At 49.8% G+C, this 24600-nt stretch overlaps 2 protein-coding genes across 3 annotated transcripts in view; both read left to right on the forward strand.

Annotated features, from left to right (window-relative positions):
- Nucleotides 1-2239, forward strand: part of SEZ6 (seizure related 6 homolog) — a 43383-nt gene extending 41144 nt beyond the window's left edge. Inside the window, exons 11-17 of the mRNA XM_041000584.1 lie at nt 206-400; nt 705-896; nt 1005-1202; nt 1452-1490; nt 1733-1850; nt 1933-2041; nt 2210-2239. Coding sequence (XP_040856518.1) covers nt 206-400; nt 705-896; nt 1005-1202; nt 1452-1490; nt 1733-1850; nt 1933-2041; nt 2210-2239 — 881 coding nt within the window. The remainder of the gene's footprint in view (nt 1-205; nt 401-704; nt 897-1004; nt 1203-1451; nt 1491-1732; nt 1851-1932; nt 2042-2209) is intronic.
- A 3965-nt stretch (nt 2240-6204) lies between these two features.
- PHF12 (PHD finger protein 12) overlaps nt 6205-24600 on the forward strand; it is a 51542-nt gene continuing 33146 nt past the window's right edge. The window contains exons 1-2 of one of the 2 annotated variants that reach the window (XM_041001641.1): nt 6205-6849; nt 7518-7699. In XM_041001641.1, coding sequence (XP_040857575.1) covers nt 6784-6849; nt 7518-7699 — 248 coding nt within the window. In that variant the 5' untranslated portion in view covers nt 6205-6783. Of the gene's footprint in view, nt 7700-24600 lie in introns of both variants that reach the window. The other variant, XM_041001640.1, reaches the window with a different exon arrangement.

Genomic DNA, 24600 nt, shown 5'->3' on the forward strand with positions numbered 1-24600 from the left:
GCCAAGACCTTGATGACAACCTTAAAAGGAGCAGGGGACAGAGTGATGTTGGAAATGGACAGCGAGGAATGGAGCCCTGAGCCTGCCCAGGCCGGTCTGGGTCCAGGTTGAACAGGACAGAGCTGGAGTGCACTCAGGGCAAGGGGGCTACCGTGGTTCCCTGGTGCTGCTTGACGACCCACATCTGGCTTTCTCGTGCCCCCAGAGGTGCCTCGCAACGACACGTGTCCGGAGCTGCCGGAGATCCCCAATGGCTGGAAGAGCACATCACAGCCGGAGCTGGTACACGGCACTGTGGTCACTTACCAGTGCTACCCTGGCTACCAGGTGGTGGGACCCAGCGTCCTCATGTGCCAGTGGGACCTGAGCTGGAGTGAGGATCTGCCCTCGTGCCAGCGGGGTGAGTATCTAGCTCCCGTGCTCCCTGCCCCGCTCCCTCTGGCATTTAGGAATAAGCTTAGTTGCCTCACTTGTGAAGTTGGCATAATACCTTCTCAAGAGATTACCAACCCAGTGCTCTGTAACTATTTCATTCCTGGTACATGGACAGTCAGGGTTTCTTGATTGTAGTGGATGAAAAGGGGACACAGCCACAACATAGAAGGGGCAGAGAAATAGGGGGTAGAGCCGTGTGACACAGCCAGAGCAGCCTGGACCTGGCTGAGTACCCCTCAGACCACCCCTCTGTCCCTCCCCCTGCTCAGTGACTTCTTGCCATGACCCTGGGGATGTGGAGCACAGCCGACGCCTCGTGTCCGGCCCCAACTTTCCAGTGGGAGCCACCGTGCAGTACATCTGTGACCAGGGTTTTGTGTTGACGGGTAGTGCCATCCTCACCTGCCATGACCGCCAGGCTGGCAGCCCCAAGTGGAGTGATCGAGCCCCCAAATGTCTCCGTAAGTGCCAGATGGGTAGGAGGGAAAGGCCTCTGGCAGAATAGAAAAGATGTTGCTGCCAGCACCCAGGAACCTGGCCTCCTTCACTGACCTCTGCCTGCTTCATAGTGGAACAGCTCAAGCCCTGCCATGGGCTCAGTGCCCCCAAGAATGGTGCCCGCAGTCCTGAGAAGCATGCACACCCAGCAGGCTCCACCGTCCACTTTTCCTGTGCCCCTGGCTACGTGCTCCAGGGCCAGGCCAGCATCAAGTGTGTGCCCGGACACCCCTCACACTGGAGTGACTCCCCACCCATCTGTAGGGCTGGTGAGTGCTCTGCCAGCCCCCACACTCCCAAAACCCTGTCAAGCCCAGGAACTGCTCTGGCAAAGCTATCCAAGGCCCCAACCCAGGACCACCTGCCCATGCTCCCTGCTTTACCCCAAGACAAACGCTGGAGAGGGCTCTCCCTGGACCAGTCCTTGCCCTAATTGACCAGCCCACCACCTCTGCTCCCTGTATGAGTGGTCTGGTCCAGTGGACTCACCCACTCTTGATCCTCCCCTCTTGTTCCAGTCTCTCTGGATGGGTTCTACGGTGGCCGTAGCTTGGATGGTGAGTCCCCACACGGGAGGGCCAGGGAAGTGGTCTCCCTGCCCCTGGTTCTCACAGTTCACAGACTGTGGTTATCTCAAGGAAAGAGGGCAGAGAAAGAAAAGGGCCTGCCGAGACCAGAAGGGCCTTCCCTTGTGCCAGCCCACTGGGAAGAGCTGGTAGCCAGATGCCCTGGTTGGGGGTGGGGCAAGGGCAAGGTTGGGGGGTAGTGGGCTCAGAATAAGGCACTCTCCATTTCCCAGTTGCCAAGGCCCCCACAGCCGCCAGCACCCTGGATGCTGCCCACATTGCTGCTGCTATCTTCTTACCACTGGTGGCCATGGTGCTGTTGGTGGGAGGTGTGTACCTCTACTTCTCCAGGTGAGTCTGGCTTGTCTTTCTGCTCCACATACCTGACTCACTCCTGCCCAGCACACCACAGTCAAACTTCTCTGGCCCGCAGGCTCCAAGGAAAAAGCCCTCTGCAGCTTCCTGGAACACATCCCTGCCCCCGCCCTTATAGCCGCGTCACTGTGGAGTCAGCGTTTGACAATCCGACCTATGAAACTGGCGTGAGTACCCTTGCCAGCCTCGATCCCCCCCCCACGGGTCCCCATTACCTGCTCCCTGAGGTTCCTGCTAAGCCCTCTCACTTTCCCCCCTTTTCCTGATGCAGGTGGATTATGGTCTGGCAGATCTTACTCAGGTTTCCAACTCCCAGCAGTCTCTTTCCTTTGCAGGAGCTGAGAGAATATGAGGTCTCCATCTAGGCAGGGGGAGCCCATGGGAGCCTGCTCCCTGCATCCCAGGCCAGCAGCAGGGCTCCTTGCTTCCTGCTGCCCCTCTGCCTGCTGTATATACCATCTGGGAAGAGATGCTGCCAGCCCTTCCCCACCTGCAATGCCCACCATGGCCTGTTTTCTTAACACTGCTGCCCACTTAGGGACCTTCCTTGGGCCTGTGATGGGGGGCGTTTGCCTCCTGAGCACATGCAGCAGCAGCCAGCACCCTCCTGACTTCCCTGTGCCCCAGAGCTCCTGTCTGGCAGTCCCAGGTCCAGCAGGAGCACCCCTCTCCACGTGAATCCTGTATCGGGGTTGGAGACTGCACCAGAGCACTCCTCACGGGGCCTTTGCCAGGGGCTCACATTCTAAGGATGACCTCTGGGTGGGCCAGGCATGCCACCAGTAGCCCCTCGGTCGTGGGGAGGGGGACCTTAGTCTTCCTCTAAAGTCCTGGGGCACACACAGTTCTGCCTCCTGCCTCACTCTCATGGAGGCACTAATTCTCCAGGAACTTCAGGAGCTCAATCAAGGACCCTATCCCAAGCTCAGGTTGGGCTTCCCTGGGCCCTCATGCTCCACACCAAAGCAGGATGCCCCATCATCGCTCCCCTGGCAGTCCACACCCTGAAGAGAGGGAGAGTATCCTGTAACATCTGTCTGGCTGTTACAAACATCCTCTTCCCCTCTAGTTACTCCTCCAGGCCTGGCCAGTTCCTGGGTTCCCCTCCTAGCCACTGTGTTGTGGGATAAGGGGAGCTGGCAGGTATGTTCCTGCGAGGATCAGGAACTTGGTATGAACAGGGGGTCAGAGAGCCTCAGTGAGAGGCGCAGGAGCTGGCTGAAGGCCACTTTGTATATACACTGTATTATATGGGGTTTGGGCTCCAGCCACAGAACAATCTTTTATTTCTGTCTTTTCCTTATTAAAATGGTGTTTTGGAGAAAAGCAAGCAATGGCCAGATGCATGTTGCTTTCTTACTGGGGAAGGAGGTGGGAGATGGATGGGACATGGACCCTCCAGTGATGTCTGGGTGGGCAGGCACCACTGTCCTCATTAAGGTCTCTGCATCGCTATCAAGCAAAAGGAGATGCCTCAATGGCTGCTATGGCAGATGCGTGGGAACCCAGGAAGCCAACTGCTCAAGCAGCCCTCACTTCCTCCTGGTTGCTGGGTCAGGACCTCTCAATGCCACCAGCTAGCTCACAAGGCTCACGAACACTGACGCATTCTCCTTCCTTCTCTTCCTAATAAGGCAAGATTGGGAAGGGAGAACAGGGACTAGAGACTGAACACCTGAACTTGAGACTTCGGTCTGGCTTTGTCTCAAGTGAAAATCCAGGCTGTTGGGAGTTTAGCTCCTAAATTCGACAGAAGTTCTGCCCCCTTGGCTCTATGAGGTGTCTGGGAAAGATCTGCTGAACTTCTGCCCTTCCCTATGGTCCTTAGCAAACTCTGAGATGAGAAGTGTTTGCCCAGCTTTGTTTTCTAGTGTGGATATTCCACACTTTGAGGTGTGCCGAGTGCAGCTATCATCCAGAATAAGGACAGGAGGCAAGCAGCAGGGACTTCTGGAGGAGGGACCAGCACTGTGACACACAGTGTGGATTAAGCTGCTGCCCGAAGAGCCATCATCTCATATCAAAATGCCAATTTGAGTCCCGACTATTCAACTTTGTGTTCAGCGTCCCACTGATGTTCCTGTGAAGGCAGTGAAGATGGTCAAGTAATCGGGCCTCTGCCACCCATGTGAGAGACGCTTGATCCAGCCACACCCTGGTCATCATGGTCATTTGAGTGGTAAACCGCTGCATGGAAGGATCTCTCTCTCTGTCACTCTGCCTATCCAAGGAAACCCGAAGACAGAAACTCCTGAATCAATACTAGAACCTGCATCGTGCACCTTACAGCCTTCCAACAGCGAGATCCTGACCATGACCACCGGCACAGCCCACTTCTTGGCTCTCAAGCCACGTTCAAGGAGGGGGGGGGGGGGACTCCCATCCTGCAGAGTGCAGTGCCTAGATTAGCCACCAGAGGTCACTTCCAAAGCCAGTCTATATCCCACCTGCTTTCTTCAATCCCCTTTGAAGGGCCAGGGCCAGAGCTCTCCAAGGTGGCACTGATTCCTGACCCCCTCTGGCCTGACCTCATTCAAGTTCCAAGAGGAAGGTTTGTGGAGAGCTTAGTTACCCCTGGCACTTGCCAACAGAGTCAGGTTTCGTGCCTCCCCCCACTAGTTCAGTGGCTGCTCCTGAAGTTGGTCAGAGCAAAGCTTTGCTTTATGTGAAGTATGCCAATGGTTTATCTGCCCTGGCATGTCTGCAGCCGGCACAGCAGCACAGCTGGGCCCTGAGTAGCAGGAACGAACCAGAGACGATACATGAAGTTTCAGTTGTTTAGTGGTTTGATCCCTTCCACACAAGCAATTTAACTCAGTCCTCCCCTCTAAGGGTCACATCTCTGGCCCGCAGCTAATACCGTCTATTGTTGGATCCTGTGTTCTCCAGCACTCCTCCATGATTTTATCATTCATTCCAACCACTAGGGGCGTCATCAGAAAAAGAGACCCTAATATTCCCATCCTTCAGGAGCACATTTTTCTGAGTGTTCCAGGTACAATGAATACCTAGAGTGAACAGTGTCTGGCCTGGTTATCAAGAGATGTGTTCATACACATGAAGGAACAATTGGGGCTGAATCAAGTACCATTCCTAGAGCTTCCATACATTCATTATGTGGCATTTCTGTGCATCTGGAAACGAGGGAATTAAATCCGATGGTCTTTTAGCACTTTCCAGTTGTAACACTCAAAAATGCCGTGTGACACCCCATTAAAGGTGGGGCAGGACGCAGCTGTCAGTCATGCTGCTGAAACGCCCACTGTTGGGCACAACGATGTGGCTCCTTCTTCAATGCTTCATCCGCTGTCGGGCAGCAGTAACCGACGGTCTGTGACCATAGGCGGCAGAAGGGCGAGAGCCCTTCAGGAGAGCGCGCCTCCCCACCCAGCATTCCAAGGACTACAAATCCCAGCATGCAGCACGGAATACCTTCCCAAGAAGCAAATGACTCCTTTCCTCCAGCCTATGGTTCAGGACGTCTCAAGCACTCCGAACTACAACTCCCACAATCCATCGGACCCGTCGCAACGCGTGTTCCCAGGGTGCCGGGCGCGCGAGGCATGGCGCAAGGCGCCCTGGGAGTGGGAGTCCTGTGCGGGCCAGCGGCTGGGCGTTGTCAGGCATTACAAAGTCGTGTTTTGCTCAGGTTCCGGGGACGGGGCCAAGCGCGGGGCAGCAGCGGGTAGGAGCCGCCAGCGCTCAGGGCGGGACACGGAGCCGGCAGCCTCCCAGCCCGCCATCCCCAAGGCCAGCACCGTCGCACTGCCCTTTCTTTTCTCTCTTTACCAACATGGCGGCATGGTCCAGCCACACCTGGCACTGGAACTGACTGTCCAGTGCACACACCGTGTCTATGAACACTGCCGTCACCCACAGCCCGCCAGCTCCACCCAACACCCCCTGCTCCTTCCCGTCCGCGTCGTCTCGGGACTGCAAAGACATGGCAGCCCTGATTCCAGCACCAAAATGGCGAAAGGAGCCGACTCCTTGTTTAGGGCCTGCGCGGGAGGCGGCGGCGTCGGTACGGGGCGGGAGGGAAGCCTCCCCAGCACGCCTGCGCGGGCGCAGAGGCCTCTAGGTCCCCGCACAAACACCAATGGACGGAGCGTCCTCGGGGTCCTGCGGCTGCGCCGTGACCCCGCGGAGCGTCCCCAGGCGCCTGCGCACGACCTGCGGCCCCGCCCCTCTCCCTCAGTACGCCGGCGCAGGGCAGGAGGGCGGGGCTCCGCAGCGCCGGGCGAATGCCAGCGCGGCTGCGCGCCGGGGGGTGCCCCTTCACCGCGGCTGCGCGGGAGCCTGGCCGCCGGCTGTCACTGCGGTTGCGCGCGGCCAGCGGCGATCCCGGGGCGCCTGCGCGGGTGGCTTTGCGGGCGCTCGCGGTAAGTTTGCGCCAAGTGCGCGGCAGCCGGGACGCAGACGGCGGCGGCGGCGAGAGGCGGAGCCCGGGGACCACCCCCCATCACCCTCCCCCCCGAGTCACCTCACGTACCACAACCTCACCTAACCTCTCACCCCCCACCCCGCCTCCGGTCCTCCCCACCCCCCCCCCAGCCCCGGGAATGGCAGCGCCCGTCAGCCCTCCTGGCCGGACCGGCCGTCTCCAGCACCGGCTCTAGCCCGTGGGACTAGGCCCCGCCGAGGCCTGGCCGCCCCCCGGAGCCGGGACCCACCGTGCAGCCAGCCACCGGGCCGAGGCTGAGGGGCCGCTCCCCCCCTCGCGGCCCGCAGGGAGGACGCTGCCGTCCCAGGGACTGGGGGCCGGGGGGTGGGGGGGAGCCAGGGCGAGGAAGTCGGGGAAGAAGAAGAAGAGGGGCCGGGGTCAGGAGCACCCCCTCCCCCCGCCTCCCCCCTCCCCGCGGGGCTGGGGGGACCGGAGCCGAGAGCGCCCAGCCCGGGAGGTGGATGAATGTGGGAGAAAATGGAGACCAAGACGATCGTGTACGACTTGGACACGTCGGGGGGGCTGATGGAGGTAAGAGTGGCCCTCCTCATCCCCTTTCCTCCCCCACCCGGGCGCCGGGAGGGAACCTCCGCCCTCCACCCCACAAAGCCGGCCCTAAGCTCGAAGCGCCAGAGGGCCAGGAGAGGGGGGTGCCCTCCTCACCCAGCCTCTCCCTCCCATCTTTGCGATTTGGGGGGCAGAGGGGGAGGTTGAACTCAGCCTTGGAGGACGTTTGCAGCAGTTTTCACCGACCCGCCGCCCTCGATTCGCTTTCCGGAGGCGCCAGCCCACTCCATCTCCTTGCACCGGCGGGTCTCCCCACCCCCTTCTCGTCGGCCCCTTTGTGCTTCCCCCTGCACGTCCGGGCACCGGGCTTCGGGCCTCTCCCGAGCCAGGCTTTGGAGTCCCCCACTGTCCATACAAGGAAGTGGCGAGAAGGGAACCGCGCACCCTCCTCCCCATCCCCCGGTCCTGAGCCTCCCCATTTGGAAGAAGCTGCTGTGTTGCGCTGCAGGGACGCGGCTAGGGTGGGCGTCCCCTGGTTCCGGGGGTGCTGAGAGGTTCTGGGAGCAGCCGGGATGGGAGGCAGAAGGACAAAAGGGGGGAGAGGGCTGGGTGACGGCGAAGGCGTGCCGGGGGGGCCGAGGAGCGCCCGGGAGCTCCGCGTGTGCACACACGCCGTTTGTATGTGTGTGCAGCAAATCCAAGCTCTGCTGGCTCCCCCCAAGACGGATGAGGCGGAAAAGCGGAGTCGCAAGCCCGAGAAGGAGCCGCGGAGAAGCGGCAGGGCCACCAACCACGACAGCTGCGATAGCTGCAAGGAAGGGGGAGACCTCCTGTGTTGTGACCACTGCCCGGCCGCCTTCCATCTCCAGTGCTGGTAAGGTCTGGGCGCCGCTCCAGGGCCCCTCGGCGGACCGTTCTCCGCGCATTCCTTCACCTGGCCTGCCCCTGCCTGCCGAAATAACGGGCGCTTGCAGCCGCTAGCTGCGCCGTGCAGCCGCTGGGCGAGCGCCTCCCCGCCCCCAGGTGTCTGCTGGGATCTGGCCGTTTCGGGGCGGGGGTTGGGGGTGGGGAGCAGCGTTGCGTCCGGACCCCGGGGTGGGGGTTGGGAGGAGTGAGCACAGTCCCATCTGGATTGCAAGTCGCCGGGGGAGCTGGGACCGAGCCGGCTGGGCACGGCCGGCGGTGGCGGGGGAGGAAGGGGAGGAGCTCCGGGTCCAGTGCCGCTCGCCGGCCCGCGTGCCCGCCGCCCTCGGGGCTCCTGGCCGGCCGGGCTCTCCTCCCGGTGGGTGGGTGCGCCGAGCCCTTGGCGGCCCGCGCCGCCCTGGTGCAGGCCTCGCGACCCTGCGTTTGCGGCTGTGGAAGAAATGGAGGGTTGTCTCGAATCGGCCTCGTCTTTGCCTCTGTGTTTACAATATGGCGACCTGCCTTTAAATTATATTTTTATTCTCAGCGCCATTTTGGCTGCATATATGATTTGCAAACGTCTCTTGGAGAACAGTCCGGGCAAGCCTGGAGTCCTTTCTGCGCCAGCTCCTTGGGAGCTGGGGCTGGGATCCCGCCGTGGTACCCTTTCTCTGCCTCGCTTTGCCCCCTGTTGCCTCTCGGAGCTGCTTCCCCTCCGCGTCCTCCCCCCCGCCCCCCCGCAGCTGCCTCTTAGGAAATCGGGCCGGGTTAGACAATTAAAATTGCCCTTGGGCTGCGATTTCACTTCTCCTGCCCGGATTGGTGAGCCCTTGGCTGCAAAATTCCTTGCTGCCGGGGCAGGCTTGTGTACTGGGGATCCAAAAAGGGGTTTTTAAGGAGCTGAGATGTTCGCTTCTCGCCCCCTCCCCACGCTGAACGCGGGAGGGGAGAGACCAGAGAGAAGAGAGGGAGGGACCTAGGTTGATCACCGGCAGCTTGATCCTTCTGCAGCTCAGTCAGAACAGTACTGGGAAGAAGAGCTTTGAAAACCTGAGCTACTACTGAGAACACAGAGCTAGCTCTCTGCTTTCCACTTTTGTGCGGCCAGCCTAGGGTGCGTGGGCTCTGGTGGATTCAGGGGCAGTGGACTGAGGCGTGCATTTGGGAGGAGCAGGCCGTTCTTGTGTATTCTCGCCCGCTTTCTGACGCTGCTTTTTTTTTTTTTTTAAGCCCTGTTTGGGGCGAAAGGGAATCTTACCTCTCTCCTCAGTTCCATTCCTATGCTCTCTGATTGTGGATGATAGTCGTACTTAATTGTAGGTTTGAAGCACTTATTGCAAGATTGATGGTGGACCAAGAAGTCTGGTCAGAAGTTGGATAGGAAGCTCCTATGAGATGCCCAAGATTGTTTTGTCCAGGAGGGCACCTCTTCTTGGCTTGTTATGTTGCATGGGCAAAAATGATTATCCTGGGGAAAGCTTTGCTGTTGGCTTTAAAATTTTTATGACATGACTAATAGCAGGAAGGGCCTGTGGTTTTTAGCCTTTACTTGCCCTAAGGTGTAATCGACTTGAAGAAGTTTTGCTTGCTCGATTCCTGAGCACAGGAGAGATTTGGACCCGGACATACTGTGGTTGCTTGTACTAGTATCAGCCGTGCACATTTTTTCTTGAGATATGTGCTAGCTTAGAATTGTGGACCCCTTGACTCAATGTGACGGCCAGTTTTATCTCTGAGGTAAAGTGGGTGTTAACTATGATTGCTAATTAAGAATTTGATAAGGGTTTGGTGCAGTGGCTCAATTGGCTAATCCTCTCCTTGTAAGTGCCGGGATCCCATATGGGCTCTGGTTGGTGTGTGTCCCAGCTGCCCCTTCCTGCTAGTGGCCTGGGAAAGCACTGGAGGATGGCCCAAAGCCTTGGGATCCTGCACTCATGCAGGAGACCCAGAAGAAGCTTCTAGCTCAGCTCCAGAATTGCAGCCATTTGGGGAGTGAACCAATGGATGGAAGATCTTTTTCTGCGTCTCTCCTTCTATCTGTAAATTTGCCTTTCAATAAAAATAAATAGGGCCCAGCACCATGGCCTGGTGGCCAAATTCTCACCTTGTAGGTGCCAGGATCCCGTATGGGTGCTGGTTCATGGATGCAGCTCCACTTCCCATCCAGCTCCCTGCTTATGGCTTGGAAAGCAGTAAAGGATGGCCCAAGGCCTTGGGACCCTGCACCTGCATGGAAGACCTGGAGGAGGTTCCTGGCTCCTGGCTTTGGATCTGCTCAGCTCTGGCCAATGAGTCACTTGGGGAGTGAGCCAGTGGATGAAAGGTCTTTCTGTGTCTCCTTCTCTCTGTGTGTCTTCCTTTCCAAATAAATAAATCTTGAAAGTAATTTTTTTTAATTTGATAAATTTTATATTCAATCTGATTTTTTTTTAATAAAGCTGGAATTAGTGGAAACTTCAGAATTGGAAAAAGTATGCCATTTGCATAAGATAAGGCTCACTTTTTTTTTTTTAATTTTTAAAAAGGCAGAGAAATTCTTACATCATTCTCCAAATGTCATCAAAAACTACCAGGAACTTAGTCTAGATCTGCTATGCAGGTGGCAGAGCCCCAGCTACTGGAGCCATTACCTCCTGCTTCTCAGGCTAGGCATTAACAGGAAGCTGGTTCAAGAACAGAGCTGGGCAGCCTGTGCCGTGGCAGCTGTGAAATGCTTTATTGGGTTAAGCTGCAGCCTGTAGCACACTGGCGTTTCTTGTAGGCCCATATTCTATTCCAGGCTGGCGCACTTCTGGTCTAGCTTGCTGCTAATGTGTGTAGGAAAGCAGTGGAAAAATGGTTCGAGCCCTTGGTCCCCAGCCACCACTCATGGGAGATCCTAATGAGGCTACTGGCTTCAACCTGGCCCAGCCCTGGTTGTTATAGCCATTTAGGGAGTGACCCAGTTGATGCAAGATTTTTTTTTTCTCTCTGCCTAATTCTGCACTTCAAATAAATAAATATTGAAGAAAAAAAATAGCAGAGCTGGGACTTGATCCAGGTACTCAGATTTAGGATGCAGGCATCCCAAGCATCTTAACCTTCACATCAATCGCCCACCCTGACATCAGGCTTTTTAATTCTGAAAGCTAAGCTGAGGTTTTTGTTTTTGTTTCTGTTTTGTTTTTTTAATTAGATGGGTTTGTATTTTGTCACGTTGTAACACTTTCTAGCTGGAAGGAGAGGGAGGGAGGGTAGCTGATGGTGAGATTCGGGCTCACCCAGGCTGAGTGCTTCATTGAACTCCCCCACCCGTTTGAGCTCATGAATGGGAACTGGGAAGCAGAGATTTGACAGCTGTGGTAAATGAGGCAGGACTTGTTTCACAGCTCCAGTTCTTCCTTTGAAGATACCAGTGGACTGAACTGACTTTATCAGAGTTTTTACCTAAATCACAGAAACATTCTAGATGGCAGAATCAAAGTCATTTAAAATAGGAATTTCCTAGATGAGTTTCCTTCAATAAATGAGGTTTACCCCACACTTCAAGAGTGAAATATTCTGTTAACCTACTGAACCAGAGTAGGTAGGTCAAGCAGTTAGCATCTCCAAAAATGTTTGGTTCCCGAGTGTGTTTTCATTAGTTGTCCTTTTACTACTTCCGTGTACCATACGGGAGTGAGGTTAGGACATAGAGCTGTAGTTTTGCTTTCCAGCTGGCTAAGACTGAATTGTTTAGATAAGCACAGTAATTATAATTTCCTTTATGTAGAGAATGTTTAAGAGTGAAGCTGGAATTTTGTGAGTGCGGTAGGTCGTCATTACAGCTGCAATGGTTCTGCATTCAGACTTCCATGCGGCAGTCCTTGTTCCACCAGTCTCCTTCACTGTGAACCGGATCTAGTAAAATGTTCCAGAAGTGATTCAAGCCAGCGTTACCTCCTGGGCTTCATGACATAGCCATAAACCACAGGGGATTTTTCTAACATAAACGACCGGAGGAAATGACTGGCACATAAGCTGTTTAATTGTCCTGTCTTTTCTCAGAGGCCAGTACTCTTCAGGAGGAACATTGCCTCTTTCCAATTAGACTGGGAGCATAGTTTCCGAGTTTTCTGTAATGATCTAGGTTAGGGAGTAAGATGTCCTGGGCTTGGTACTGTGACCTCACTGAAGACTTAAATTCAGAGAGCTGCTAGCTTTGTATTTGTTTAAAAGATGGTGTGATCATTTTATCCAAGTTCAATGGTGTTTCAGTTAATCAGAGTAAAGTAGAGGGGAGAATTGGGAAGAAATGGGTTTTTAAGTTTTCCCCTACAAACCTGACCTTTTTCATAATTAAGTCATAAGTTGAGCTTTCAGAAAATTGTGTTTTCTGTGAACTGATCTCTAAAATCCATTTAAAATTAGAATAACTGGTAAAGCTTTAGCTGCTACTGACCCATCTTTCTGTTTGAGATGGGGAGGGTTGTTGTTGCTAGCAAGAGTGATTATCCTAGAGCATTGGTAATGAGGCTGACTAGAAACTGGCTGGTTTCCTCTGATTGCTTTCTCATGAAATTTTTGCTTCAGACTGAGGGACCTAAAACAGTCTGATTGAGAAGTGCATCTACCTCAGTAGACCTCAGCATGGTCCCTTCCCGTCAGACAGATTTCTGTAGCATTTGCCTCCGCATGTTATATTTGGAATTGTTGGCTGGCTTTCCTCTCTCTGGTATTGGCAGTGAGATCCAAAATGAGGTTTTCTAAGAACGAGAGTAAAAAGGTCTCTGTGCACAAGCAAAACTAAGCTCAGCTTGGAGTTTTGCATATTTTATTTTCAGTGAGTCATAACAAAGGTTTCACACATAGGATATAAAACTTAGTATGGAAAATCTTTGCTTTTCAAACTTTTTTTTTTTCTTTTTAAGGTTTATTTGTTTATTTGAAAGGCAGAGTTAGGAAAAGGGAGAGATAGAGAGGCCTTCCATCTGCCTGTTCACTCCTCAGATAGTTGCAGTAGCTGAGGGCCAGGAGCAAGGAGTTTGTTCCGGGTCTCCCATGCGAATGCAGGGTCCCAAGGCTTTGTGCCATCGTCTGCTGCTTTGCCAGGCCACAAGCAGGGTGTTGGACCGGAAGTATAGCACTCAAAAGACATGCAGGCAACACAGGTGGTGGCTTTATCGACTGAGCCACAGACCACCCTGTTGATTCCTGCTGTTTGAAGATCCTTCTCTCTGTTTCTCTTCCTTCGATAAATCTGATCTGCCTTTCTAAAGAAAAATACTTTTTTTTTTTTTTTTTTTTTTAAGAAATTCATTGGCTAAATGTATCTTGGGGACAGGCATTATGGTGGCACAGCCAAGTAATCCGCTGTTTGAGATTCCTACACCCCATATCAGAGTCTGGCTACTCTAGGCTTTGGATCCAGCTTACCCCTAATGAGCCCAGGAGTCAGTGGAGAATGACTGAAGCATTTGAGCCCCTGCCACCTCCTTGGGAAACCCAGATGGAACTCCCTGCTGTTGGATCCAGCTGGCCTGGTCTCTCTCCATCCACTGGTTCGTTCTTCAAATGGTCACAATGGCCAGAGTTGAAATGATCTGAAGCCAAGAGCCCGGAGCTTCTTCTGGGTCCCCCCGTGCAGGTGCAGGGTTCCAAGGCTTTGGGCCGTCCTCGACTGCTTTCCCAGGCCACAAGCAGGGAGCTGGATGGGAAGCAGGGATGCCAGGATTAGAAACAGCAACCATATGGGATCCCGGGCATTCAAAGCAAGGACTTTAACCACTACACTATTGCACCAGGCCCGGGATTTTTTTTTTTTTTTTTAAGATTCATTATTTTTATTAGAAAGGCAGATTTACAGAGAAAAGGAGAGACAGAAATATCTTCCATCAGCTGGTTCACTCCCCAAATGGCTGCAACAGCTGGAGCTGAGCCAGGAGTCAAAGAGCTTCTTCTGGTTCTCCCACATGGGTACAGGGGCCCAAGGACTCAAGCCATCCTCAGCTGCTTTCCAAGGCCTTAAGTAGGAATCTGGATAAGAAATGAAACAGCTAGGGGATGAACTGGCACCTATGGGATGTCAACTCTACATGCAGAGGCTTAGCTTACTACACCACAGTCCTGGCCCCATATTTCTTAAGCTTAATGTGGCTCAAGAACTAATTCTTACGAGTGCGTTAACTAAAAGGTAGTCACTGGAACCGGCATTGGCAGTTAGGCCTTCTGCCTGTGATGCAAATAGTCCGTGTGAATGCTGGCTTGAGTTCCAGTATCTCTGCTTCCAATCCAGTTCCCTAGTAATATGCAAGGAAAAGTAATGGAAAATAGCCTATGTGCCTGGGCCCTTATACATGCAGGAGACCTGGGTGGAGTTCTGGGTTCCTCCTGGACCAGACCCAACTATTGCAAGCATTTAGGCAGTGAACCAATAAAGGAAACGCTGTCTCTCCCTCTCTTTCTAATTCTGCCTTTTAAATAATGTAGTCACTGTTTAAAAATATAAGAATAGGATACTGACATTGAGACATAGCAGGTTAAGCTGTTGTTTGCAATACATGCATGCAAGTGCCTGTTGGAGTCGTGATTCCTGCTTCCCAGCTCCCTGCTAATGCATCTGTGAAGGCAGTGGATGATGATCCAAGTGCTGTTCATGTGGGAGGCTAATATGGAGTTCTTGGTTCCTACCTTGAGCTGGCCCAGTTCTGGCTTTTGTGATCATCTGAGGAAAGAACCAACAAGATGAAATAGCTCTTGCTCTCGCTCTGCCTTTCAGATAGACAAATCTGTGAAAAACAGGCAATAAGACAGATATTTGGAACAACATTTAGGAAGTTGCTATGGCACCCAGATTTTGTTTCACATGGGTTTGAGTTCTGACTCCACTTCTGATTCCAGCTTCCTGTGTGTGTCCCCTGTCAGGCAGCAGTGGTGGCTTAAGTACTTGGGTCCTTGCCACTCATTTGAGAGACTCAGATAAGTTCTAGGTTTTTAGCTTCCTTCTTACTGGCTCTGCTCGCCAGTCACAAGAAAAAAAATGTGTGTGGCACAAATAGCTTAGCTTGAAAAAGAAAGTATCAGAAATGCTGGATGAACTTAAAGCAAGAACTATTGGTTGTGGGGAATGTTTTGTTTTGGTTCTATCCCAGAGTTAATTATGATAGTCAAAGTAGGATTCGGGAGCTAGCACCATGGAATAGCATGATAAGGCTCTGCCTACAGCGCTGGCATCGTGAAGGTGCTGATTTGAATTCTTACTGCTCAACTTCTGATCCAGCTTCCTGTTAATAGTCTGGGAAAACAGCAGAAGATGGCCCCAGTTCTTGGGCCCCTGTGCCCACATGGGAAACCTGGAAGAGCCTCTTGATTTTGGACTGATCCAGCTCCAGCTGCTGCAGCCATTTGGGGAATGAACTAGTGGGTGGAAGATCTCTGTTGTAACTCCTCCCTTCAAAAAAAAAAAACCAGGATGGAGTTATAATCTCATGAACCTCTGCTGTTCCTCAAGGCTCTTGAATATTTTACAAATGGACTGTTTGGAGTGCTTACAAACCAAAAAATGTGCTAAAGACATGTTTAGGTACTTCTCTGTTTGAACTTGGAGATACTGGAGATAGCATTCCTATTGGTTTGTGATAAATTCTTGGTCACATATGCCTGCAAGAGTTTTTCTTTTTTTCTTTTTTTTGTCAGATCAGAGGAATCTGAACTGCAAAGGAATCCAGGTAGTCATTAGTATGTGTTGTGTGAAACACATAAATTTTTATTCAATTGTAAGTAAAACTACAAGTGAAAAGTAAAAAATTATATACAAGCACTTAGTGAACCTCTCATGTTTGTAACATTGATTTGTACAGCATTCCATTTTTTGGCTGAGCAATGTTCCATTGTTTACATTCTTTTATCTGTTCGGCTGTCAGTGAACACTTGGGTTGTTTCTACTTTTTGCTGTTGTGACTTTTGGGTGGACATATTTTCATATCTTAGATGAATAAAGGTGAACTTGCTGGGATTTCCAGAGCTGTTGCAGCGTCTTACTTTCCTCCCAGCTGCACATGCTCAGCAGTGCTTGTTACTGTCTTGGTTACAGCTATGCTAGTGGATGTGGAGGATCTCCTTGTGGTTTTGAATTGCACTTCCTTGATAGCTAATGAAGTTAAACCTCTTTTCATGTTTTTATTCTCTGTTTGCATATTTTTGCTTGGAGAAATATCCAGAATCTGTTCGTTTTACTTAGTTTTTTTATTGAGTTGTGAGGGTCCATTATACAAGAGTTCTTCAAGGGCCTGGTGTAATAGCCTAGTGGCCTAAGTCCTTGCCTTCCACGCACTGAGATCCCATATGGCCACTGGTTCTAATCCCGGCAGCCCCGCTTCCCATCCAGCTCCCTGCCTGTGGCCTAGAAAAGCAGTCGAGGATGGCCCAAAGCCTTGGAACCCTGCACCTGCATGAGAGACCAGGAAGAGGCTCCGGGATCCTTGCTTCAGATCAGTGCAGCTCCAATAGTTGCAGCCACTTAGGGAGTGACTCAATGGACAGAAAATCCTCTTCTTTATGTCTCTACCTCTCTGTAGATCTGACTTTCCAATAAAAATAAAATAAATCTTTAAAAAAATTCTTCAAAAAGTTCATGTAAAATGGAATTAAGGATGAGTTCATGTTGGTACAGAAATTTGAAGTACATGCAGTTTTTTTTTACATGCAGTTTTTTATAGCAATTTTTATGAGCTTTAAGAAGACTTCATATGCATGGGCTTTAAAAATATTGCAACAGTATAAACTTTTAAGTCCATTTTACACAAATTCTTTGAAGTGCTCTGGTACATACTAACTATAAATCCCTTGTCAGATATTTAATTGGCAATGTTCTGCTATTTTGTGGGATATTTTTTTACACATACACATATTTATTTTGTCTTACCTAGATAAAGTTTATTGATTTCAGGGCACACTAATATCTGTACCTGTGTTATTGATGTAATAATTGAATAAAAAGTTTCCTCTGAGTTCCAGTCAGGATCTACATCTCAAAGGCAAAATGTTACAATGGGTTCTGGTACTTTGTTGCTTCAACTTTTCTGGGTGATCTTTCCTAGCAGAGACGCCTGAGGCCAGAAATTACCCTAGCGGAAATACAAAACCAACCGCCTGGCTGCAGGCAAGATGCCCACCTGGTACTCACCAGCCATGAGAGAAAGTTTCTGTGTCTGAACACTTCTCATATGTGGAAGCCCTTGGCTTAAGAAGGAGTTTTAATTGGCTCAGTTTGATTGCTAACAGCTTGGGGGTAGAAATAACTCTGGATCAGTTAATGTGCTGTCTTTTAAGTCCAGTGAACAAGAATAAGAAAGTGTTGCCTGCAGCAAATTCACCTGATCATCTTAATGCAAATATTAGGTGGTTAGTAAACAGGGAGACAGCACAGAAAATACTTGGTTACGAATTTTACATAGCTCATAAAAAGAGAGTCTGCTTTGATTCTCTCACAGATTTTGGCCACCTAGAAATACAGGTGTCCTGTTTCTTAGTGGAAGTAGTACATCTTTTTTCCTGCAAGTGAGAATAGTAGGAAGCAGATGAAGCTGAATATTGGCATTTTTGATCATGAGTTAAAGTGTTGAAATCTATCTCTGACCTTTGTTGTCTTACCTGAGACCCAGGGACAGTCGTTCCTCTGGTGTGTGGTTAGGTAAGCCACCCTGGTGAAAGATTCTGGTTGGTGTTATGATGGCCCCCTTATGTTAGTGCAGCACAGTCTCCTGGAAATGGCATTTTTATTTTAAGATGGTAGATATTAGAATAGAAAACAAAATGTCTACCCCCTCCTCCCTCCTCTTACCTACCCTCCCCCCCATCTCCTCTTTTGACCTAGAAGCCCCAGGGAGTACAACACGGCCAGGTGTGTTGCCATTCAATGAGTAACACTTACAAGAGCACTTCTGCATAATGTTGGCTTCCCCCCACAAGACACAGCACAGGGTTTGCCTGTCCCCTTGCCAGCTTCCTGAAAGAGGAGGACATTGTTTTTAGTACAAGTCTTAGACAAAATTTCAGAAAGGCTCTTTGGTATTTCAGATTTGTCATTGTGCCCAGGACATAAAGCTGTCTGCATTCCCATGACTTGAGAGCAATTAAGAAGAATGAGAAGGTACCTCTTTCTCTGTCTGCCATTTCCAGAGATCAAAGTCTTCATCTTTTAATCCATGGATATTTCTAAATCTAGGTATCATTGCTGAAACAAAGATGAAGTTTTAGCACAGTGGTGGAGAGGCAAAAGCTGAAGGTTATGATAAATGCTGACAAAAGAATAAATCATTGATTTAACCCATCAGGAAAGGGGAGCACCACAGCATAGAGCCAGTGTTGAATTCCCCAATGAGAAAATTCCAAGTGGGCCCTGCACGATAGCATAGTGATTAAAGTCCTCGCCTTGTACACACCGGGATCCTTGTACATGCTGGTTCTAATCCTGGCAGCCCCGCTTCCCGTGTAGGAAACCTGGAGAAGCTCCTGGCTCCTGGCTTCAGATTGGCTCAGCTGCAGCCGTTGCGGCTGCTTGGGGAGTGAACCATTGGATGGAAGATTTTTCTCTCTATCTCCTCCTCCCGTCTCTATATCTGACTTTACAATGAAAGTAAGTCTTTTTAAAAATTTTATTTTATTTACACAGAGCAAGAGAGATAGAGAAAAGGTCTTCCATCTGTTGGTTCACTCCGTAAATGGCTGCAGTGGCCAGAGCTGAGCTGATCCAAAGCTGGGGCCAGGAGCTTCTTGGTTAACCATGTGGGTGCAGGATCCCAAGAACTTGGGCTATCCTCCACTGCTTTGCCAGGCCATAAGCAGGGACACAAACAGCCACCCATATTGGATACTTCTACCACCATGCCATTCCCCAAATTTATAGTTTTCTTTCAACTATCCCTGTACTCCTGGAATGATGAGCTGGGAGGGAGCTTTTTAATTTAACAGTCATCAGTTATTGGTCAGAATACATTATGAAAATTATATTACATTAATTTTTATTTTGCTGAATCCCTCCATTGTGGACTTCATGTTTCTATGTGGCATAGATGACACTTAGCCATTCTAAGGTGTCAAACTCATGCCAAAAAGAACAGCCTAATTCAATAATATCAGACACCTTTGACATCTTTAAAAAAACACTACCTGCACTTAATTTTTCTTGGCAAAACTTATGCCCAAGGCTTGAGTGATTTATTCATTTCTCAATGGGCATACCTCAAATCTTACCTTTTATATCTATGAATGATGACTTTCAGGGTGCTCATTCTTTGGTTAGGGACTATTTGAGAGAAAAGTGGACTAAAGGGAAAAATCATGGCACTCTTTCTCTGAGAAGTATGTTCAACTCCTAAATAGGTCACTGGGGGTATAAACTGGAAGGCTTCAGAAACCCAAGTCAGCAGTTAACTGTGGCATCAAACCATGACAGCATGGTCTGACAGCATGCCCAGGAGATTACCACAGTACTGTAGGGCGGGTGCTGAGGTTTATGTGTTGGGGGATGGGAGAGGGTAAGGGTAAAAGGCTAGAAATCAGTCCTTGCTGTTATGGCCCATATGGGATTCTGTCATTCCTTTTTTCATAGACACTAACATGGGAGGGTAAACGAAGCAGAAATCTGTCCTTAGGGAAAATCAGCTGGGTCTTAAGAGGAAGCTGTTCTCTAGATGCACTTGGGCTTTAAATAAAGAATTTATTAGTGTGATTATTAGTTTTCTGAGCCTCTATAGACTTTTACATACAGTATCTATAAATCATAAACTAGTCCAGATCCTGAGCCGTGTTTGTTAGAGGAATGTGACCTGTTTCCTTTCTCTTTGTAGCTGACTGAGGTTTGGCAACAGAACTGATACCCTGTTTTCCATACCTTTGAGACTCTTCTGGAATAGAGTTGCAGTAGTTGATTCTTCCAATAGAACTTTACCTAGGCACTTTAGAGAATGACTGTTGAGGCCAGAATGTCAACCCTTTTTAAGTAGTTGGACTCTATCATCTACCAGGAAGTGAATACATGGAATCTTTTTTTTTTTTTTTAATGTTTGCAGGAGGCCTGTCTTCCATTGTGGGGAAGCCAGGTTTGTAAAAGAAACCAGGCCAGCAATAGATCAAGCTCTGCGGCACTGGGACTCAGCTTGTAGAATAGTTAGCAGAGGAAAACACCTGGTGTAACTGTTGCTGTTCCTCCCTTCTTTCCTGTAACACTCTCCTCCAGGTGTCCTTTGCTGGGAGGATACCACAAGCCAGTTCTACATAGAAGGCGATAAAACTTAGGGGCACAGTCGGCTAGTTTGAAAGGACTGTATGCCTGCGGAAGTGATGCAACTGACTAAGAGTCTCAATGGGGCGTTTGTAATGGCCTGGCACTTCATTGGTTTCCTTGTTAACACTGTCACTGAGGCTTTGCATGAAAAAAACAGTGGTCCTTGTACTTTTCCTTGTACTTTGGGACATTAGCTGTAATTAGACATTAGAGTCACTAGCTAGGATGAAGAACAGAAAGGGCTGAAGGTTCAGGCACCCCATAACTGTTCTGCTTCATCTCTTCAGTAGCCTTCGATGTGGCCATCTTTTCTGCCTTTGAAAACTAGACCATACATGCAGATAAAAGCTGTCCATACAAGTGTCCAGGGAAAACTGGCTGAAAGTATATACTGTTAAATCTGAGTGTATTTGTACAGTGTTTAATTTTAAATGTTTTTCATTTGAAAGGCAGAGTTATTACAGAGAGAAGGAAAGACAGAGATCTTCCATCTGATAACTCACTCCCCAAATGGCTACAATGACTAGGACTGTGATAGGTAAAAGCGAGGAACCAGGAGCTTCCTCTAATCTCACACGTGGGTACAGGAGTTCAAGCACTTGGGCTATCCTTTGCTGTCTGCCCATTCCACTAAAAGGAATTGGATGGGAAAGTCAACAGCCAGGACTGGAACCGTTGAGATGTTGGTCTTGCAGGTGTTGGCTGTTTTGCTATGCTATAATACTAGCCCCTTAGTTTTGTTTTTTGTTTTTCTGTTTTTGTTTTGTTTTTGTTTTTGTTTTTTAACCTTAAACTTACCCAGCACCCCATAGCTTGTTCAAAACATAAGCTGCATTTAGTTTTGTTTCTTCTTTCCTGTTTTTTTGTTTGTTTTGTTTTCTTTTTGTTTTGGTTTGGTTTTTTGCTTGTTTTTTTACTTTTATTTGAAAGAGAGGTCTTGATTTACTCAACAAATACTGGTGATAACTTGGACTGGATCACTCAAGTCAAGATCCTAGAATTCCATCTGGGTCTCTTAAGTGGGTGGCAGCCACTAAAATATTTAGATCATCACCTGCTCCTGCTCAGGGTACACATTAGTAGGAAGATGGAATTGGAAGCTGAGATGATTCTTGAATCCAAGTACTCTGATCTGGGATGCCGCCATCCCAAGCAGTATCCCAACTGCCATGCCAAGCACCAGTTCCTTTTTTTTTTCTTTTTTTTTTTTTAAGGTTTATTTATTTTTATTGCAAAGACAGATTTACAGAGAGGAGGAGAGACCAAGAGGAAGATCTTCTGTCCGATGATTCGCTCCCCAAGTGACCGCAATGGCCAGAGCTGAGCCAATCCAAAGCCAGGAGCTTTTCCAGGTCTCCCACGTGGGCGCAGGGTCCCAAGGCTTTGGGCTGTCCTCAACTGCTTTCCCAGGCCATAGGCAGGGAGCTGGATAGGAAGTGGAGCTGCTGGGATTGGAACCAGCGCCCATATGGGATCCTGGCACGTTCAAGGCGAGGGCTTTAGCTGCTAGGCTATCAGGCAGCGTCTCCTCCCACTACTTTTTTTTGTTTGTTTTGTTTTGTTTTGTTTTGTTTTGTTTTGTTTTTTTAAAGATTTATGTATTTCTGTTGGAAAGGCGGATTTTCACACAGAAGGAAAGACAGAAAAATATTCCTCCTCTGGCTCACTCCCCAAGTTGCCTCGGTGGCCAGAGACGAGTCAGTCCAACGCTAGGAGCTTTTTCTGAGTCTCCCTCAAAAATGCAGAGTCCTAAGGCTTTAGGCCATCCTCCACTGCTCTCCCAGGACAGACGCAGGGAGCTGGATGCGAAGTGGAGCTGCTGGGATTAGAACTGGTGCCAATACGGGATCCTGGCACGTTCAAGGCGAGGACTTTAGTCGCTAGGCCATGCCGCCGGGCCCAAACAAAAACATCTTTAAAAAAATTTTAATGGGCCTGGCTTGGAAGCCTAGTGGCTAAAGTCCTTGCCTTGCAGGGTCCAGGATCCCATATGGGCACTGGTTTCGTGTCCTGGCAGCCCTGCTTCCCATCTATTTCACTGTTTGTGGCCTGGGAAAGCAGTCAAGGACCGACCAAAGCCTTGGGACCCTGCACCCATGTGGGAGACCCTGAAGCAGCTCCTGGCTCCTGGCTTTAGATTGGCTCATCTCCAGCCACTGTGGTCACTTGGGGAGTAAAGCAGCAAACGGATTTTTCTTTCTGTCTTTCCTTCTCTCTGTATATCTGAATTTCCAGTAAAAATAAATAATAAAATCTTAAAAAAATTAATTTCTAGAATCCCGTAAGTGAAGCAGCCAGGACATGATCTGGCACCTCACATGAGATGCTGGCACTTGCAAGGGGAGAATTATCCAATTAAGCCATTGTTCCAGGTCCTCTCTTTTTCGTCTGTGAAAGGTTTTTTCCTCTGCATCAAAAGATCCCTTTTAGATCAAAATGGCCACTGGGAGCCTGAGACATAATTGTGGTCCTGTCAGCAGTCACCCTTACTCCCCATTTTGGCTACTACCAACCTGTTTTCCGAGCTGAGTAAGGGGAGCAGGGCTCTTCTGAGTGGTAGTAGTAGGCCTGTTCTAAGCATGTATTATCTTTTGCAGTTGGTTTTACGCAGTGCTGTTAAATATAGTTGCAGGAATTTTATCTGAGAGTGGACCTCAGATGGATTGATGAGACCCATGAACTGTGAAATTAAAAGTCAAAAGTGCTCAATGCTACTGTTTGCTTGCTGAACACCTCTTCCCTCTACCAAAATCAGGCGAGGAGACATACAGAAGATGGTGGGGGGAGTACAATCTTTGTCAGTCTGATATTTTATCTCAATGGAAACTGCCATAAATGGTTAGAGAGCTTCTGATTCCTGGAGAATGATGGGTTCTGACAGGAAGGCCCCTACCAGTTCATGTGAAAGACCTCTTTTAGAACGGAACACAAGGCTGTTGATGCATTGTATATAGATAAGCTGTTTGCATGTTGTTCCTGTTAAGCATTTATATTAGATAGAATATTTTGTCAGTCTAGGAAGAGAAAAGGGAGTGTATTCTTTCTTAAACATTTTTAGCCACTCATCCTTTTGTCCTAAGATACACATCAAAGGTTTTACTTTAAGTGAAATTTTTTTTTAAGATTTATTTTTATTATTTTTTCATTGGAAAGGCGGATATACAGAGAGGAGAGACAGAGAGGAAGATCTTCCGTCCGATGATTCACTCCCCAAGTGAGCGCAATGGGCTGATACTATGCCGATCCGAAGCCAGGAGCCTCTTCCGGGTCTCCCACGCGTGTTGCAGGGTCCCAAAGCTTTGGGCCGTCCTCGACTGCTTTCCCGGGCCACAGGCAGGGAGCTGGAAGGGAAGCGGGGCTGCCGGGATTAGAACCGGCACCCATATGGGATCCCGGGCGTGCAAGGTGAGCACCTTTAACCACTTGCGCCACTGCGCCGGGCCCCTTTAAGTGAAACTTTTATGTGTCAGGCTGCCATTGGCTCTATTTTTAAAATGTCACAATCGGGCCCGGCGCGATGGCGCAGTGGTTAAGGTCCTCACCTTGCACGCCTGGGATCCCATATGGGCGCCGGTTCTATCCCAGCAGCCCAGCTTCCCTTCCAGCTCCCTGCCTGTGGCCCAGGAAAGCAGTCGAGGATGACCCAAAGCTTTGGGACCCTGCACCCGCGTGGGAGGCCCGGAAGAGGCTCTTGGCTTCGGATCGGCATAGTATCGGCCGTTGCGCTCACTTGGGGAGTGAATAATCGGATAGAAGATCTTCCTCTCTCTCTCCTCTCTGTATATCTGCCTTTCCAATAAAAACTAATAAAAATAAATCTTTTTTTTTTTTAAAGATTTATTTTTATTATTTTTTCATTGGAAAGGCGGATATACAGAGAGGAAGATCTTCCGTCCGATGATTCACTCCCCAAGTGAGCGCAACGGGCCGATACTATGCCGATCCGAAGCCAGGAGCCTCTTCGGGGGCTCCCACGCGGGTGCAGGTTCCCAAAGCTCTGGGCTGTCCTCGACTGCTTTCCCAGGCCACAAGCAGGGAGCTGGAAGGGAAGCGGGGCTGCCGGGATTAGAACCGGCGCCCATATGGGATCCCGGGGGTGCAAGGCGAGGACCTTAACCACTTGCGCCACCGCGCCGGGCCCTAAAAATAAATCTTAAAAAAAAAAAAGTCACAATCTCTTAGGTGGTTGGACAGTGCAAGCTACACATCAGTATTTGAAACAGAAAACATCTGGAGTCCAGCATAGGTTTTTGTTTTTGTTTTTTTTAATCAGTAAAACAAATTAGCAGAGGTCTCTGAAACGGAAGGCAGCCTTTCTACCTCATGGTCTCCTTCTCTCCCTCCACCGCTCCCCTCCTTCCTATGTTCTCTTTTTACCCTCCCCTGTCTATCTCCCAGTTCCATTTTGAAAAATTGCTTGTGCTGGATGGGTAATTAACACTGTGCTATGGAGCAACAGGTCCCACTGGTGGTGACTAAATCTGAAGTAAATGTTAATGTGCAGGTTCACATGTATTAATAGGCAAGGAAGATGAGGGAGGTTAGACTCAGATCAAGCACATTGGTATATGACTTGAAATAGATCCTCTTAATTAGAAAGCCAAGAACCATGACAACTACCAGCATCC

This window comes from Ochotona curzoniae, unplaced genomic scaffold (genome assembly GCF_017591425.1).
Source record: "Ochotona curzoniae isolate NIBS_2020 unplaced genomic scaffold, NIBS_Ocur_1.0 scaffold_2453, whole genome shotgun sequence".
NCBI classification, from domain to species: Eukaryota; Metazoa; Chordata; class Mammalia; order Lagomorpha; family Ochotonidae; genus Ochotona; species Ochotona curzoniae.